Below are 16,253 nucleotides of genomic sequence, written 5' to 3' on the forward strand. Positions count from 1 at the left end.
TTATTTTAGCTTAGCAACCCAAAGAAATAAAAACACGCAACTTTAAAAGAAACCTCTCCCCACCCTAAAAAATGAAAATAACCAAGTTTGGCAGCAGCTGCAAAAGAATCCCTTGGAAAAAGATGAGGATTGAAGATAATTAAGAGGAATGTATAATTCAGAACTCATTACCAGAAGTCTAGCTTAGACTAATTTAAAGTGGGAATTTATTGACTCAGTAGCTGAAAAGCTTCAGGTACAGCTGGATCCAGGTGCTCAAAAAGTTGTTGTCAAGACCAATTTTCACTCTGCTCTATGGCTCTGCTCTCCTCTATACTGGTTTCACTTTCAGACAAATTTCACCTTACATTTACACCTACCAGCTTAACAATCTGCAGAAAGAAAGGGTCTCTTTCTCCAATGGTTGTAGCAAAACTCCTGGCCACGAGTCTCTGATTTGCCAAGCCTGAGTCACATTCCCTCCTGTCACCCTTGATCCTGATTGACTCGCCCCACTCAAATCACCTGGACTGAGAGTGGGGTGAAATAGTTACCCAAAGGAAATCCAAGGAGATGGTGCCAGGAAAACGGAGGACGGCTTTGAAGCCATCAAATACAATAGCTACTACTGGTGTAACATAACACTGGCCTTGGGCTTTTGGCTGCACACCATTTTTCAAAACTATTTAAGTTGTGAAACAAGCCAGACTGCTTGGCACTGAAGGGTGGTTTTGAGTGCAGCTATTTTTGAATTATTTACTGATCTTCCACCACATTTGCCTCCAGCGATCATTAACATCTATCTCTTCCTAAAAGGCCACCTGACCAGAAAGGTTAAGAGAAACATTCAATAACCTCTAGAGAAAGAGTAGAATACTTATTTTTAGCTTTCTGGTATTTGATCATAAAGGCTTTCAGCCTGGAATGACTTCAATGAGATGTGTACATCTGAAGGCTGCCAACAACAGAAAGGGGGAAAAGTCAAATATTTAAAGAAATCTCCTTCCTCTCATCCAAAAGAGGAAGATCCTTAAATTTTTAAAGAAAATGTTAGTCCTATTTTGAATTCCTTTTCTGGGTTCTCTAAGTCTTAGTCTAAGAAAGATATCAGGTAGCAAAAAGCTTTAAAAACTAAAGCTTTTATACCGAGGACTCATTAACTTTTTATTAACAAGTCTTTGCTAAGGGAGAGAAAGAGAGAAAGCAGATCTTTCACAGGCAATCCAGTCCTTTACAATCTCAGTACCTTCCACAGATGGCACCTGGAAGACTCCTAACATGAAATTTGCTCTGAGGAAGAAAGGCCCAAAATATCTCTTTGTAACAAAATGTGACAAAGGGGAGTTAGCATAAAATCTTATACTTGCACAGAAAGCACAACTGTTTCCCTGGAAACAGATCTGAGAAGTTATGCAAATGATATGAGTTAGTAGACATCTGACCCAAAGAATAAATGAAAGAGACAAAGTGGCTAACTGGGATACAAATCTGTTCTGTGGTGATCGATAATAAGAACAAATGTGCAAATCACGTCACGTGATAACCCTGGTGGTATGTGGAGTAAAGTGATGGACATACTGCTGTGGAATTCTGATGTGCCCCAGTTCTGGGAATGTTCATGGTTGGTTCCTGTTCATGGTCTGACGCTGCTCAGAGTCAGTGGAAAGGAGGGATGCGAGGTGGGCCAGTGTGTCTAATGCAGTGATGGGTCCCCAGGGAAGCTGACATAAGCCTAGTCCCCTGTTTAGCCCTCCAGCCATTGTCCTGTTTGTGCTCTGCTTTGTTCTGTTTCTTTCCACCTCACTCTTCTCCTTCAGGACAGCTCAGAATGCTGTTTTCTCCTCCATCACTAACTGTACTTACCTCCTAAATAAGACACCCAGGTACTATGATGAGTGAACTATAATGCTTGTAAAGTAATCAAGTCTCAGAAAAAAAAAAAGAAAACCCCCAAAAAACAAACACCAAAAAAATCCCTTGATTATTACTCATCTTATCTTGAGAAGTCTTTTACTGGACTGATCTCTTTGTAAAATAAAAAGAGGCATTTTCAAACTAAATGCAGAATGAAGAAAGGAAAGATGGAGAATTCAAATTATTTAGTGGAATCAGATCATGAGACATATATATATATATATAATGTAACATCACACTATATATAATGATATTTATTACCTTAATATGTATATATACACAGACACACACACGCACACAGACACACACACACACACACTAGATTAACCTAGATTCAAATGTCAGCTCTACAGCTTACCTAACACGTGTCCGCTATTTTCCCGTAAACATCTTCCCTGCAAGCAGTTTCCCGTACAACTAACTGGCCTGAGGCCATTTTGCTGTAAAAGATAAAATAAATGATTGACAGTTACATCACACTAGAAAATGATAACAGATCAGTTTTTGCAAATCCTTTGGTGAGCTAATGTAAGCCACATACTGTTAAAATTTTCACCGTTTTCAAGAAATTTACACTCATCAGGAATCATGTAACCACTTGAGGGGCTGGGGGATAGGCGGAACTTGATTCTTTTTTGCCTCCAGCTTCTAACACTTGATAAATATGGGAAAGACAGCAAGAGAGAACAAGATGTTGTATCTAAATTGTCTAAAGAATCAATTATTAATGTTCTCAGAGGCTCTTGGGAATTACTACTCGTCTCTTACACTTGCTTAACTTCGAAAACATCTGATTCTGACGGGTAGGAGGGAGGACTGGCTCACCAAAGGATTTGCAAAGACTGGTATGCTATCATTTTCTAGGGTAATAAAACTCCACAACTGTCAATCAACCAGTTATTTTTAAATTTTAAAGCAAAATGGCTGTACAGCCAGTTAGCTGTGTAGTGAAATTACTTGCAGGAAATGTGTTTATGGTGTAAATACCTAGAATGTTACTGACACTATCACCTGGGGAAGTTATTTAACTTCTCTGAACTTTCCTTTATTTATCTTTGTAAAGACGATTATACATAAAAGAAGACACCTAAAAAGTGAATATTTACTGAATATCAAGTACACTGTAAGCTCCAATAAACGGTGGTAGTTGCTATGGCAGCAGATACGACCAAAACATTCATATTCTCAAATGCATCAGAGCTGAGCTGTTACTTAACACATAACGTTCTCCTTTGTTATATGAGAAATAGGACTAAAATCCAAGTCTCTTTACTACCAGAATATATATACTCTTTCCACCATGCCAGACAGGCTTTGAAGAATATTTACACCTGAACATGGGAATGTCTGATGTTCTAAAAATTCACGTTAAACCAAATAATAAAATTGAAATTGAGAGTGCTTTCGACCCTGGAATCCATCCTGAGTCTCCATCCTGAAACCCAGTAAGAGACAGCAAAGCAGAGTTTCCATCTTTCTAGTGCTCCCCACTGAGATAAAAGCATCACTCCGTGCTGGATGCCAACAGAGCAAATAATTACACTGAGTGCTCCTCCCACTGCCAACGAATCAAGAAGTGAAATTTGTTGTGGATGTACCTGAATGCCTGGGACATCAGCTATCCTAAGAGAAGTCATTACATTAGACACTGAATCTCCTGAGGATACAAACTGAAATGAGAAACTATTCTTGCTTACAGCCCCTAGAAGGAATCATAGCACATGCTCGTTGAGGACAAAATGTCAGGGAAAATAAATTCCATGAAGAAGGACATAGTACTAGAAAAACCCAAAGAAAGGAATGATTAATATGTGCTGGCTTGGGGATGTGAAAAGGATGGGATGGGGGTAAGGACAGGATAGTTCTTTATCCTAGAATTTCTCAGAGGTGAAAAATGGGAGCCTCACAAGTATGTAGAGAGAGACAGAGAGAGAGAGATGAAGAAAAACCAGATAGTACCATCAAGATAAAAAGGCAGAGCAAAATAGTGTAAGTCAAACACTGTGTACTGATTCATCATTTCACAAAATAATCCAGACCAGCTATGCAGTCATTAATATTTATTCATTCTTGGAGATAATTAAAGCTTTCGTGTCATCCCAACTAAGTATCTATCTCCATAGTCAATTCTGCTCTCCTTCCAAAAGAAAGTTGTTCTAATGCATTAAAGAAGTAAAGCTCCAACTTGATATGTTTTTCTTTAGAAATCTCTCATTTCTATAATTTTTAGAAAATAACTCACCAATGAACAAAATAAAGGTTTTCAGGTCTGTTGCTTTAAAGAAAAGTCAACATTGGTGAGGATTTCCGGAGTTGATAACTACTACAAAATGAAAATTTAATATGTCTGCATCAGCTAAATCTCCCAAAACAAATTTGCAAGATTGCCTCTGACTTTCACCATTTTATTCTTTCAGTAATAGTCCAGATGGCACAATCCATTGGGCACTGACATGATAATGAAGAAATTAGTTAAGAAAGTCAAAACGTGATTTATTTAAGGACAAAAATCAGTATCAATGTGTAATGATCTCAAGTTCAAATGATACCATATGAAAAGAGCAATTAACATGCGTTTATCTCCCTAGAAGATCTCAATTTCATATGTTCAGTTACTTATGAGGAATAAAAGCTAAGGACACATTAAAGAGTATTAAAACCTATAAGGTACCTTGAAAATGTGAGGAATGACTTATCTGTTAATGAAAGTAACAGGAATTCAACAAATACCTTTTGGGGACCTACTAAAAATCCTTGTGCCGTGTGCTACAGAGCCTCGGACACATGTAATTACTCATAGTCTTGCAACAGATGACCTATCTGGGAAGAAAGAGAACGTCTAAATCTGGCCCTAATTAGGACCTCTGAAGGTGATAATAAAAGTCATAATATTATTGGTATTAACTATAATAATTTTCCCATTTATTGCTCATTTTCTATGTGCCACACACAGAAATACTGAATTTCCCAGTAGCACCAACATCAAAAGTTAAAGATAAAGCTCAAATAGCCCATTTTTTCTCGTTCATCTCTTGGGTACACATTATCTACAGCTACCCAACCCTGTAAAACTATTTATATTTTTAACACATGACCAGTAACAATTTCTACCTTTCATTATCTAAGCTACACAGATTTCTAATATCTCTTTTATGTCCTAGAGCTGCCTTTTCAAGGGATGCTCCTTCATCAAATTTTTTCTAACTCTGTTAAGTCAGCCTTGAGGTTAGATTTTTTAAAAATGGCAGAAATAGCTCTAATTCCAAGGAGCTCATATTTCTATGGTTCTAAATATGGGTAGGACACTTTTCTGTTTCTGCCTAATTTCTTCCCATCTTATACTCAACGCCTTAGTCAAGACCTCATTGGAGGAGGGTATAGCTCAAGTGGTAGAGTGTGTGCTTGGCATGCATGAGATCCTGGGTTCAATCCCCAGTACCTCCTCTAAGAATGAATGTATAAATAAATAAATAAATAAATAAATAAATAAACAAACCTAGTTACACCCCCCCCAAAAACAACAAAAAACAAACAAACAAAAACCTCATCAGGTTTTGTCAGTAAAAAGAAGACAATGAAGCAGCAACTTTGGGAACTAGATTATTGGTGATCCTCTGGTTCCTTTCATGAGTCTTAACTGTTAATGCTAAACTTGCCCCAGACTTGACTTTGCATTATTTTTTTATAAATGTATTACTTTCTACATGGCTAAATTTTCTCCCTCTTGATAAATTTCCAGAAAGTTCTTCACATGCGCTGGTTTTTCTCATCCAGGATTTTTCTTTCTTTCATGGCTTAGATTTTTACATTTTGGAACAATTTGGCATATCTCTAAATCTGAAGAGTCCAGATGCTTAAAGATAAGAAGATAAAATTCAACACCAGCTGGGATTCCTTAGACTTACAGACAGTTGTTTGTTTATGGCCACACTCTGTTTTCTGCCTTTTATACTGTTCCTTAACCATGCCAAAATGGTCCCAACATTGCCATGCACAGTTCCTTTTTGTAAAAATGTAAGAGTGGTTTTTGGAAATATTAAATAATATATACATCAATTGTTCTTTCCCCCCAAAACCCTAAAAAAAATTACAATACTAGTGAGGTTCAATATTTCTTCACAGAATCTTGGCTACATGGTTGTGCCTTCACCCTGTGTTTGACCATGAATCCTGTCAGACTCCCGGGTAGGGATGAGAGAACTAGACATTCATCGTGGTTCTTAGAGTCTTTTCCAGAAAGCTCCTTAAGAACAGAAATCTGTTTTTTTTTAGGCATAATGATTTTTGTCCAGCAAATTATGTTTTGGCCATCGTTAATGATTTGCTCTTGAGTTCTGTTCATAACTTACGTAGAACAGTTCATCTCCAGAGATTTACTTACAGCTGTTGTTCATACAACAATAAAGTGATTCTGTTGTGTTGGAAAGAGTCTTTGCTCTAGCTGAACATCAGAGGGAGAAGCCACCATGTTCTGAGTGAAAGGTGATCGAACTACTCACAAAACCAACACATCTGGTAGTCAGAGAGGATTCCTATTTGTAGACTTTGATAGACTTATTTATGGATGTGGACAGAATTTCCCCTCTCTAGAATGGCATTATTTGGAGTGGAGGACAAAATCACTTAATATAATATTCACTTAAAATACAAAATAGCAAATTCAGATGTCCAAAAAGTACTCCAGGGAAATGGCACCACCATTTACAGTTACCCTGAAAGAGAAAACAGCTCCTGGGCTGAGTTTGCATGACGAACTATAACGAAAGCTAAAGCTGAAATCAAAGCATTCAAATATTCTCAATTGTTATTGTTTCTTTTAACATTCCGGTAAAAATAAGAGCTTGCTTTTCATCTTGGTCACATCAAATTGATTTAACTACAATTTAAAATAAGCCATTTCTCTATAAATATGGTGAGAGTCCAAGACATAGCTAAACTTATCATTTCCCCAGTAGTCTTTATCTATAGAAAAATAATTATCTAGAACATACGCCAGAGAGTTCAAGTGGCTGACATTAGAATTCTCTACTATTTCTAATCACTTCACGGTGCTATTTTACAATGAGAGTGACAACCAAGATGGGGTGAAGAATCACGCAAAGCAAAGATAATTTAAATATCTATTTGGTTATGTGACAGTTGAGTTTCCCTTCCTGTTCCTCAGCGTGGCTGACTGTGTAGTTACTTGATGCCAGTTGCTCTGTCACTTTGTTGGAGAGTTGCGTCAAGAAGAGGACAAAAAAAGGACTGGCTTTATGCAAATGTTCATGTTGCTTGCAAATATAGTCAACATTTCTTGTTTTCTCCAAGAATTTATTTTTTCAGAATTGAACTTTAAGAACTACTGATACTTTCTGTTCTTCCTTATGTACTGCTCATAAATTTCCCCTTTGGATTCTTGAATTATCTATGGGATATTATAAAAGCAAAATATTACAAGCATGATTCCTGCCAAAATATTTTACAATTGTTTTCAGAAGTAATCTATTTCTCTCTGGATTTCTAAAGAATCCATGCCAGCCATTCCAATGGTAGATGAAAAATATTTCACAGCAAGATGTCAGCTTCAGAAAAGAGCATCTTAGACTCTCAGAAGCATCTTAAAATTACCTACATAGTCTTACAGTCTCCCCAGAAAAATAGTCCACATTACTTACTCTTATTATCTTCAAGCTGACTTCAGATGTAACAGGTTTAAATCATAAGGCACTTTGAAAACTGTTCTCAAAAACTTTTCAATGCAAAATATGTACTTATTAAAACTTGCATTGAGCCAGTCCATATAACCACGCTTTCTCCTTTTTCTTCTTACCTGTGCAGCTACCCACAAGATAAGTTTAAGTCTACATAGATCATTTCTCTATGACACTAACAAATATTCACACAACCCTTAGAAGAATAAAAGGTAAGAGGCAGGACATATTCAAATTATTTCATTTAAAGGCAACTTCAATTTTAAGCTCATATATACTGTGCAGTTTTCATACACATGCCTGAAAACAACAAGGCATCAAAGAGAACCGTGTACCCAGTTAGAGGACCAAAACAACAATAACGTATGAGTAACAATCCCACATCCAGTCATATGAAATATAATAATTCCTATTTCTATGCAAGTGGAGTAACTCAACACATCACTGGTTAGGGCCTCCTTTATTATCAAACTTACTAAGAGTAAGGATAGAACAGAGGGAATGTGACAATGAATATATATATGTTCATGTATAACTGAAAAATTGTGCTCTACACTGGAATTTGACACAACATTGTAAAATGATTACAACTCAATAAAAATGTTAAAAAAAAAAAAAAGAGCAGACAGGAAAAAAAGCAGGAATGAATGGATTTAAAGATGCTTTCCTGAGCCTATGACTTGAGGCTGATGGAATACTATTTAGCCTTAAAAAAGCAGGAAACCCTGCCTTTTGTGACGCGGGTGAGCCTGGAGGACACTATGCTACATGAAAGAAGACAGACACAGAAGGACAAATATTGTATGATACTATGCATATGAGGGATCTAAAAATTAGTCAAACTCATAAAATTAGAGAGTAGAATAGTGGTTACCAAGGGCTGGGATGACAGTGAAATGGGACATATTAGTCAAAGGGTACAAACTGTCAGTTATACAAAATGAGCAAGTTATAGAGATCTGTATAGCACAGTGCTTATAGTTAACAATACTGTATTGCATACTTCAAAATTTGCTAGAAGGGAAGCTCTTATGTTAAATGTTCTTACCGTAAGTAAGCAAGTAAGTAAATAAATAAACAGGGCGAGAGGAAACTTTAGGAGATGATGGATATGTTTATGTCATAGATATTGGTGAAGGTTTAACCTGTTTATACTTCCAAACTCGTCAAGTTGAATGTATTAAATATGTATAGCTTTTTATGTTAGTCATCTCTCAATAAAGTAGTTTAAAAAAAGACATGAGGTTAGCCAAACCCACACAGAATAAGCAATATTAGATAACTCTTCTAACTACAAATATTGCTCTTGCCAATTGGCAGCAAGCCATTTGGATGAGAGCATGTTAAAAGTGACCAATTCTGATGAAGAATGGAATTAAGTTGCAAAAGAAGAGCAGCAAAAAGATGCAACTCCTTAAGTATCAATGTGCTCGTGATGGGGAACCTTCCAAAGCTAATAAAAGACGGAAGACAGAAATATATGAAATGCAGGAATGACTGACTAGGAACTCCCAGTTAATTTCTGATTTGGAACAGGCACCAGCCTCTTTGGCTCCTGAGAATGTTTAGTAAGTTCAATTTTCAAACCCACTTAATAATCTGATTTGATAGGGACACTTTCATTTGCTAGCTGCCAAGAGGCAGTCTTGCAGACTTATTTGATCTCAGTGGGCTGTTTCACAAGGATGGCACAATTCAAGTTTAATGAAAACCTACACCATTTACAATGAGCTGAGAAGAGCGTTCTGGTTTATTTCCTGCTGTGGCTGATCTGGAAATACAGTAACTTCCCAGTCATTCTGTTGAAGAAAAGTAAGCTCCTCTAATAGGTGAAGGTTTATTTCACCACAATCTAGAATAAATGAAATATTGAATGTCCAGAATATGAGAACATTCAAATACCCACCACTGATTTCATCCCTTGAACTTGAGAGGGTCATCATATAACACCAGTGCAACCTTCTAAGCTACCTCAGAAGCTGAGAAGGCAATTCTGGGGAAAAGCAATGCTGTGATTGGACACTGTCCTACCCAAGGTCATCTCTTGTTTCACAGTTCAACAATCAGCATGGAGTGTTCATCCAAAGATTTTTTTTTCTCTGATGTTTGGACCATAAAAAACAGGAGGTGAAATGCACAATTCCAAAATCAAAATAATTAGAGAAGTCTTGGTTGTTTAGCTGGAAAGAGCTATTTATCAGAAGATGGGGGAAATAAACAAACAAAAAATCGCCAAAGCTCAAACTACCATTAGTTGTATTATCTATGTAACAGGATACTTTGACATGATTCTGGGCTTGGATCTCAGGTGCTGAGAGAGGATGGAATTACATCATCACTTTCTCAATACAGCTGTTTCCACCTGAAGTCGATGTGAGCATTACTTGGCCACCACGACATACATATTATGCAAGGGTGCAGCCTGGTGGAGCTGGATAATTTCCATCCCTCCACATAACTGTTAACATCCCTCCATCTTAGGGGTCGAGGAGGCTCTTGGCTTGGAGTAAAGGAACTAGAAGGAGCTAGATTCTTCTTTCTAATCCCTTCTCCCAACCACAAGCAAAGCAAACCAAACCAACCAACCAAACAAACAACAGATAAACTGGGGCGGGCTCGACTGAGGCCAGACTGCAGAAAAAATAATCAGAGCCCTTGAAGGGGAATAGAAAGCTCTGTCCAAGCAGGTTGCCCACGGCACCCAGGAAAACACAAGCGCTGGCCTGGAACCCAGTCCAGCCCTGCTGCCCTGCTTAAGCCAGCCCTCTTAAACTCTGGCGTTAAAAGTGAGGTTTTGAACTAGCAGGTCTGAAGTGGGCCCAGATACTGTATTTCTAATAAATTTCCAGGTGATGCTGATAGTATCAGCTCATGGATCGTGCTTTGTGCATCATGGCTTTAGGGAGCATAAATGGGTAACCTGAAAGCGCTAACTTAACCATTCTTAAATCTAGAGATTAAAGATTTTTCCCTTGTAGGATGGTCTACAACAAACAGCCTCCTTTCCTCAACAATCACACTACCCTCCTCTCACACATGACATCACTCATCACAATTGGATTCCGATTTTAGTAAAATTAATAAAGCTAGTAGATCTCTTGTTTCATTAGCAGCTCTGCAGGAGAACATGAGAGAGAGAAAGGAGAAGCAGAAAGAGGCAGGAGAGCAAGCAGTGGGTAGCAAGTCCATCCACAAAAGACCACAGGAATTGAGCCCAAATCACCACAAGAAATATCAGGAAAGGAAAATTACTAAAAAAGACCAAAAACTGACAGTAAAGTAGATGGGGATCTAGATCATTATAATTTGGGGATATTAACACAAAGAGATTGGGAAACTACTAGACATAATGCCAGACACACAAATTAAATCTACAGCAGAGCACCTAATTGAACCTGTGAAGCAGAGAGCTCCTGAAAGTTTCCAGGAAACACTGAATGATAATTAGAAACTAAATACAATAATATTAAAAATGCCAATGATACTGCTTTTATTTCACAACTACCATCGCTGTTTTACATTAATAAACGTTAAAACAATATCAGGCACTTCATGGCTCAATCTCAATCTGTATGTCCAACCTTATTTTTAATGAAGATCTTAATACTGCCAATCAAGAATTCTTCCAACATGATGCAGATTGGAACTGTGCTGGAAGTGCATGAGGAATTGTTACTTGAAGAACTCAACCAAAATTTTAGATTTACCATCAAAGCAGAAACTCGAACGTGAAGCTCAGCTTAATGTGACGGACAAATCTTTCATGTTCAGCCATTTTTGTTGATGTACGTGGTCATAAAAATTCCCGAATTGGAGTGCCTTTGAATAGGCTATGCACTATTGAGTTGACCACAGTTCCCAGTCCAGATGAGCAATTTAGTAAATTTATTCGCTTGGATTCCAAATGCATTTCGGTTACAAACCCGTATTGAAGTATTTTAAGGAGATAAGTTAGTTCTCTTTTTCATTGGTCAACAAAGTATGAGTAGTTCTCAGATTTGTGTTTAGACGTGAAGTTAATTCTCTGATTTATTGATGGCAAGGAGCTCAATATTTACTCAGGGACGTAGGACTTATACACAACTGGCTACAAGACAAGACAGAACATAATAACTGCTATCAAAGAGGCCAAATAACAACAAGTGTTTTGAGAGCACAGAGGAAAAACAGTTCAGGACAGTTTTCTTCAAAATGCTCTCTGTTGAAGAATGGGCAGAATTTAACAATCAGAATGACCTGGTAGTCTGGAAGAGGGATAGTGAGGAAGGAAGAGATGAAATCCCCGATGTGGGAAAATGCAGGGCATCATAGAGGAAGAACAAGAAACTGGAACAAAGTGGACTTGAAAGACAGTAACAGGAAAAAAGAGAACATATTTTGTTACAGCAAAATGTCATTCTGCTACAGCTCTCATCTGCTCCCTTGCTCTCTCTCATCTGAGAGCAATGCAGCTATTAAACACCAACATCTGGACCTGCTTATCTGTGTTCTGGTCCTAATTATTACCATCTTACCAAGGCCAAAGTCCTCCTGCTCATTCATCTTCTTTTGATCCCTGTTCACAAGGAAGCATCACACGACTCTTGTTCATGAACCCCATCAAGCACCGTCCCCTCCACATGCTCAGCACCAGCCTCCTTACCCGCTGCTAAGGCTCTGGTCTGTCTGTCTCTAAGCCTGCCAGCCATGGCCCCAGCACACCCAAGTCCCCAGAGCTTGGCCATTCACTGTCTCTTGCAGCCAGAGCACAGACTTCTAACTTGTGACTATCCGTTTTCTCTAGGGTTTCTCTAATCGCTTTCAATCAAGTCTATAGGATTTCCATATTTCTTTTTTTTTTCATTTTCTTTTTATTGAAGTATAGTCAGTTTACAATGTCATACAATTTCTGGTGTACAGCACAGTGTTTCAGTTATATATATATATATATTCCTCTTCATATCTTTTTCATTATAAGTCATTACAAGGTATTGAATATAGTTCCCTGTGCTATACAGTAGAACCTTGTTGTTTACCTGTTTTATGTATAGTAGGTAGTATCTGCAAATGCTAAACTCCCAATTTATCCCTCCACTCCCACCTTCCCCCTCTGGTAACCATAAGTTTGTTTTCTATGTCTGTGAATCTGTTTCTGTTTTGTAAATGAGTTCATTTATGTCATTTTTCAGATTCTACATATAAGTGCTATCATATGGTATTTTTCTTTCTCTTTCTGTCTTACTTCACTTAGTATGACAATCTCCAGGTCCATCCATGTTGCTGCAAATGGCATTATTTTTTATGGCTGAAGAGTGTGTGTGTGTGTGTGTCTGTGTATATATATATCACATCTTTATCCAGTCATCTGTTGATGGGCATATAGGTTATTTCCATGTCTTGGCTACTGTAAACAGTGCTGCTATGAACTTTGAAGTGCATGTATCTTCTCAGATTAAGAGTTTTTCCCAGATAGATTACCAGGAGTGGGATTGCTGGATCATAGGGTAAGTCTATTTTCAGTTTTTTAAAGGATATTCCATACTGTTTTCCATAATGGTTGCACCAAACTACGTTCCTACCAGCAGGGTAGGAGGGTTCCCTTTTCTCTACGCCCTCTCCAGCATTGATTTTTGTCACCTTCCTAATTTCTATGTATAATCTACATCACATTGTTTCATACATCTTTATTTTAATATCATGTTCTGTTATTTCACATTTGTTCATCTGTCTTTGTTTTTTGTTTGTTTGTTTGTTTGTTTGGGGGGAGGATTTTTTTTTTAACTGAAGTACTGTCAGTTACAATGTGTCAGTTTCTGGTGTACAGCACAATGTCCCAATCATGCATATACATACATATATTTGTATCCTGAAATTTCTGTTAACCTTCCCATAGATTTTATTTTATAAGTTTTATAACTGTGTTCATTCCTGTTTTGAATTAATATAAGTGGATTCACACAGTAGCATTTTGGCCTAAAAATTATGTTTAAAACATCAATTTTAATGGCTGTAGTTTACTCAATATTTTGAAATGTTCTGTAATGTCTATTTTATAAATAAAACACATTTCTCTCTCTCTCTCCATTTTTCTTGGTTTCTCTTCTGTCTTTGTAACTAACTTTGGATAGGGTCATGATCTGTTTTGCTGTTTTCCTTTGTTTTACTATCAATTCAAGTATCCAACATGATGTTGAACATGACATGAGTTTTTATAAGTAATTACTGAATAATGAGTTATGGAGAATTTCCACAGTAAATGGCTAGAGTAAATGGCTAGAATAAATTTTAAATAATTATGTGAAAAATGCTGGAGAAAATAATGTTACACTGAAAGCAAACTTACCAGAGAAGACGCTAGGTATCTTGGAAAGAAAGCTTTTGACAGTACGAATAGGAATTCCATTTTTTTCATCTTGCATGCGTGCTATGACGTCTTCCATCTAAATAACAATAATAAAATAATTAAAACTTTTTAAAAGTTGAATTTTTGGGAAAAAAAATCAGTTCTCACAATAATTTTGTATACTAGTTTTGCCTAAGAATGATGTCATATTCTTGTCTTTTTGCACTTTGTCACATTAATATTTTCAGTTTGGTTAAAAGATGATGGGAAAAACAGAAAGAAGAGTGGCTATTTTAGCGTCCGTTAAGCTTTAGAATTCGGTGCTTGGAATATTGCGCCTTTCCTGGTTTCACCTTCTTTGATTATACATGATCAGAAACCATTGTCATAGCAAGATTCATACCTCTTTAATGCTATCTCTACTGAACTCAGCGCAAAAGAAAATAGAAGACTTAAAAGCACTGGTTTGGATTTCCTCTTCAAACAAGAGAGTTTCTATGATTTTCTATAACCTGTCCAGGAATACAAGGCTGATTGCCAGCAACTGCTGCTCCTCTTGCCCAGACATTTACTGAAGTGAGGTGTGAAATGTACATGCATGCACACAAGTAATAAAATGAATGTCATACCGTAGCCTTCTGCCCAGTTAGTACCTTCCAATGTATGTATCTTTCCTTCAGTCCAAACAGTACATTCTCTGTGGCTTTTGACAATTTTTCCATGTCAGAGGGCTGTGCTTTACCAAGTCTAATGTGAAATGCAGCACTGAATAACATTCATTCAGATTGTAACTTCAGACTTCAATGTGTGCTTCCAAACTTTTGGCATGCACGTACACACATATACAAGGTGTAGTATGAAGCTCAAAATCTGTTCATTCATTTACTCATCCCACAAAGAGTTACTGATGACTGACTCTAGACCAGACTTACAGTGGGCACTATGTATTTGAAAATGAATATAACACAGTTACTGCCCTCAAAAAATTCAGTCAATATTGAAAACAATGGTGAAATTGGAATAAAGTTTGTAGTTTAGTTAATAGTTGATTTCCCGTTTTTTAAAATTATGCTATAATCATGTAAGATGCTGATTAGGGGAAGCTGAGTAAAGGGCATGAGGGAATTCTCTGCAGTATTTTCGCATCTTTTCTGTAAATTTAAAATGATTTCTAAGTAAAAAGTCTTTAAAATTAGTCTAAATTGTCTAAATGTTGTATCAAAGAATTATCAAATGCCTATCAACACAGCTTCAGAACAATTTTCAATTAAGAAATCTTATGCTCCTGGATAAGTATTTTCAGATTTATTGACATGAGAAACTTGGCTGTGGGAATAACAGACTCCAGAGTAAGACAGGTTTGCATCTGACTCTCAGATCTTCTCATTATCTTTCATGTCTCTTGAGCAAGCTAAGTAACTCCTCTAAGGCTTCATTTTCTCACAGTGATATGGTGATAATCATGTTTATAATAACTCATACAATGTTTGTAGGGTTGGGTTGGGGCTGGGCTGGGGTAAAGTGTTTTAATTAAGTGACACAGCATATATAAAGCACCATCCATAGACAGACAACAAACACTGGACTTCAGATATCTACGCACACCTCTGGTACCTAGGGGTGCTCATTCTCCACTCCTCGTGTTTCTTTTTCATGGGGAGGGAACATCATTAGCCAATTCTCCTGGCTCTCTCTGTTCCCTAACTCACTCTACTCTGTGGAGCTTGTCTGACTTCGTAGGTACAAGAGTTGGGAATGAGAACTTGGCCTGCAGTGCCCATCCTTTCCCTGTAGGGAAGCCCATATCCAAATCTACCATCCAGTGGGTGCGTAGTCTGTTAAGGACTGGGTTTCAGGATTAAGTCTCCTATGTTCACACGCTCTTTAATACAATAGCTTTCTCAGCAATCAAATTGATACTGTGATGCTTTACTCTTCGACTGTGATTTTCGATTGGTTCAGAATTCAGGTAGAAAAGAAAATCTTTTTTTTATTTTTAAATCAGACTCCCCAAAAGACCCCAACAATATTCAAATCTTTACATGGAATAAGTACAGAAATATAAAAATAGATACACTCTTATGACTTTTTATTTTGTTGCTATTTGTCCTTCATTCACCTGACACACTGTCCAGAAATGAGGAGTAAGCTGCTTTGCCTTGCCGAGTATCAGCCCATAAACCCTTGTATTATCAGCTTAATGGTTTAAATCAGGCCAGCTTAGATGAACACAGAAACCTCTCTGATTCCCACTTTAATCACCTCAGCACCCCGCAATGAAGCAATCGTCACCTCTGCTTCGGTGCTGAATTAAGGTCCACCTCTCAGTTTGTTGGATCCCAAAG

At 37.3% G+C, this 16,253-nt stretch overlaps 1 protein-coding gene across 11 annotated transcripts in view; it reads right to left on the bottom strand.

The window, feature by feature from the left end:
- Positions 1–16,253, bottom strand: part of RGS7 (regulator of G protein signaling 7) — a 247,172-nt gene that overhangs the window by 114,447 nt on the left and 116,472 nt on the right. For 6 of the 11 annotated variants that reach the window (XM_072948552.1, XM_072948551.1, XM_072948550.1 and 3 more), the window contains exons 3-4: positions 13,909–14,005; positions 2,252–2,333 (exon numbers count right to left, since the gene is read on the bottom strand). In XM_072948552.1, the coding sequence (XP_072804653.1) occupies positions 2,252–2,333; positions 13,909–13,977 (151 nt within the window). In that variant the 5' untranslated portion in view covers positions 13,978–14,005. The remainder of the gene's footprint in view (positions 1–2,251; positions 2,334–13,908; positions 14,006–16,253) is intronic. The other 5 variants (XM_072948554.1, XM_072948553.1, XM_031690050.2 and 2 more) reach the window with 1 other exon arrangement.

This window comes from Vicugna pacos, chromosome 23, assembly GCF_048564905.1.
Source record: "Vicugna pacos chromosome 23, VicPac4, whole genome shotgun sequence".
NCBI lineage: Eukaryota > Metazoa > Chordata > Mammalia > Artiodactyla > Camelidae > Vicugna > Vicugna pacos.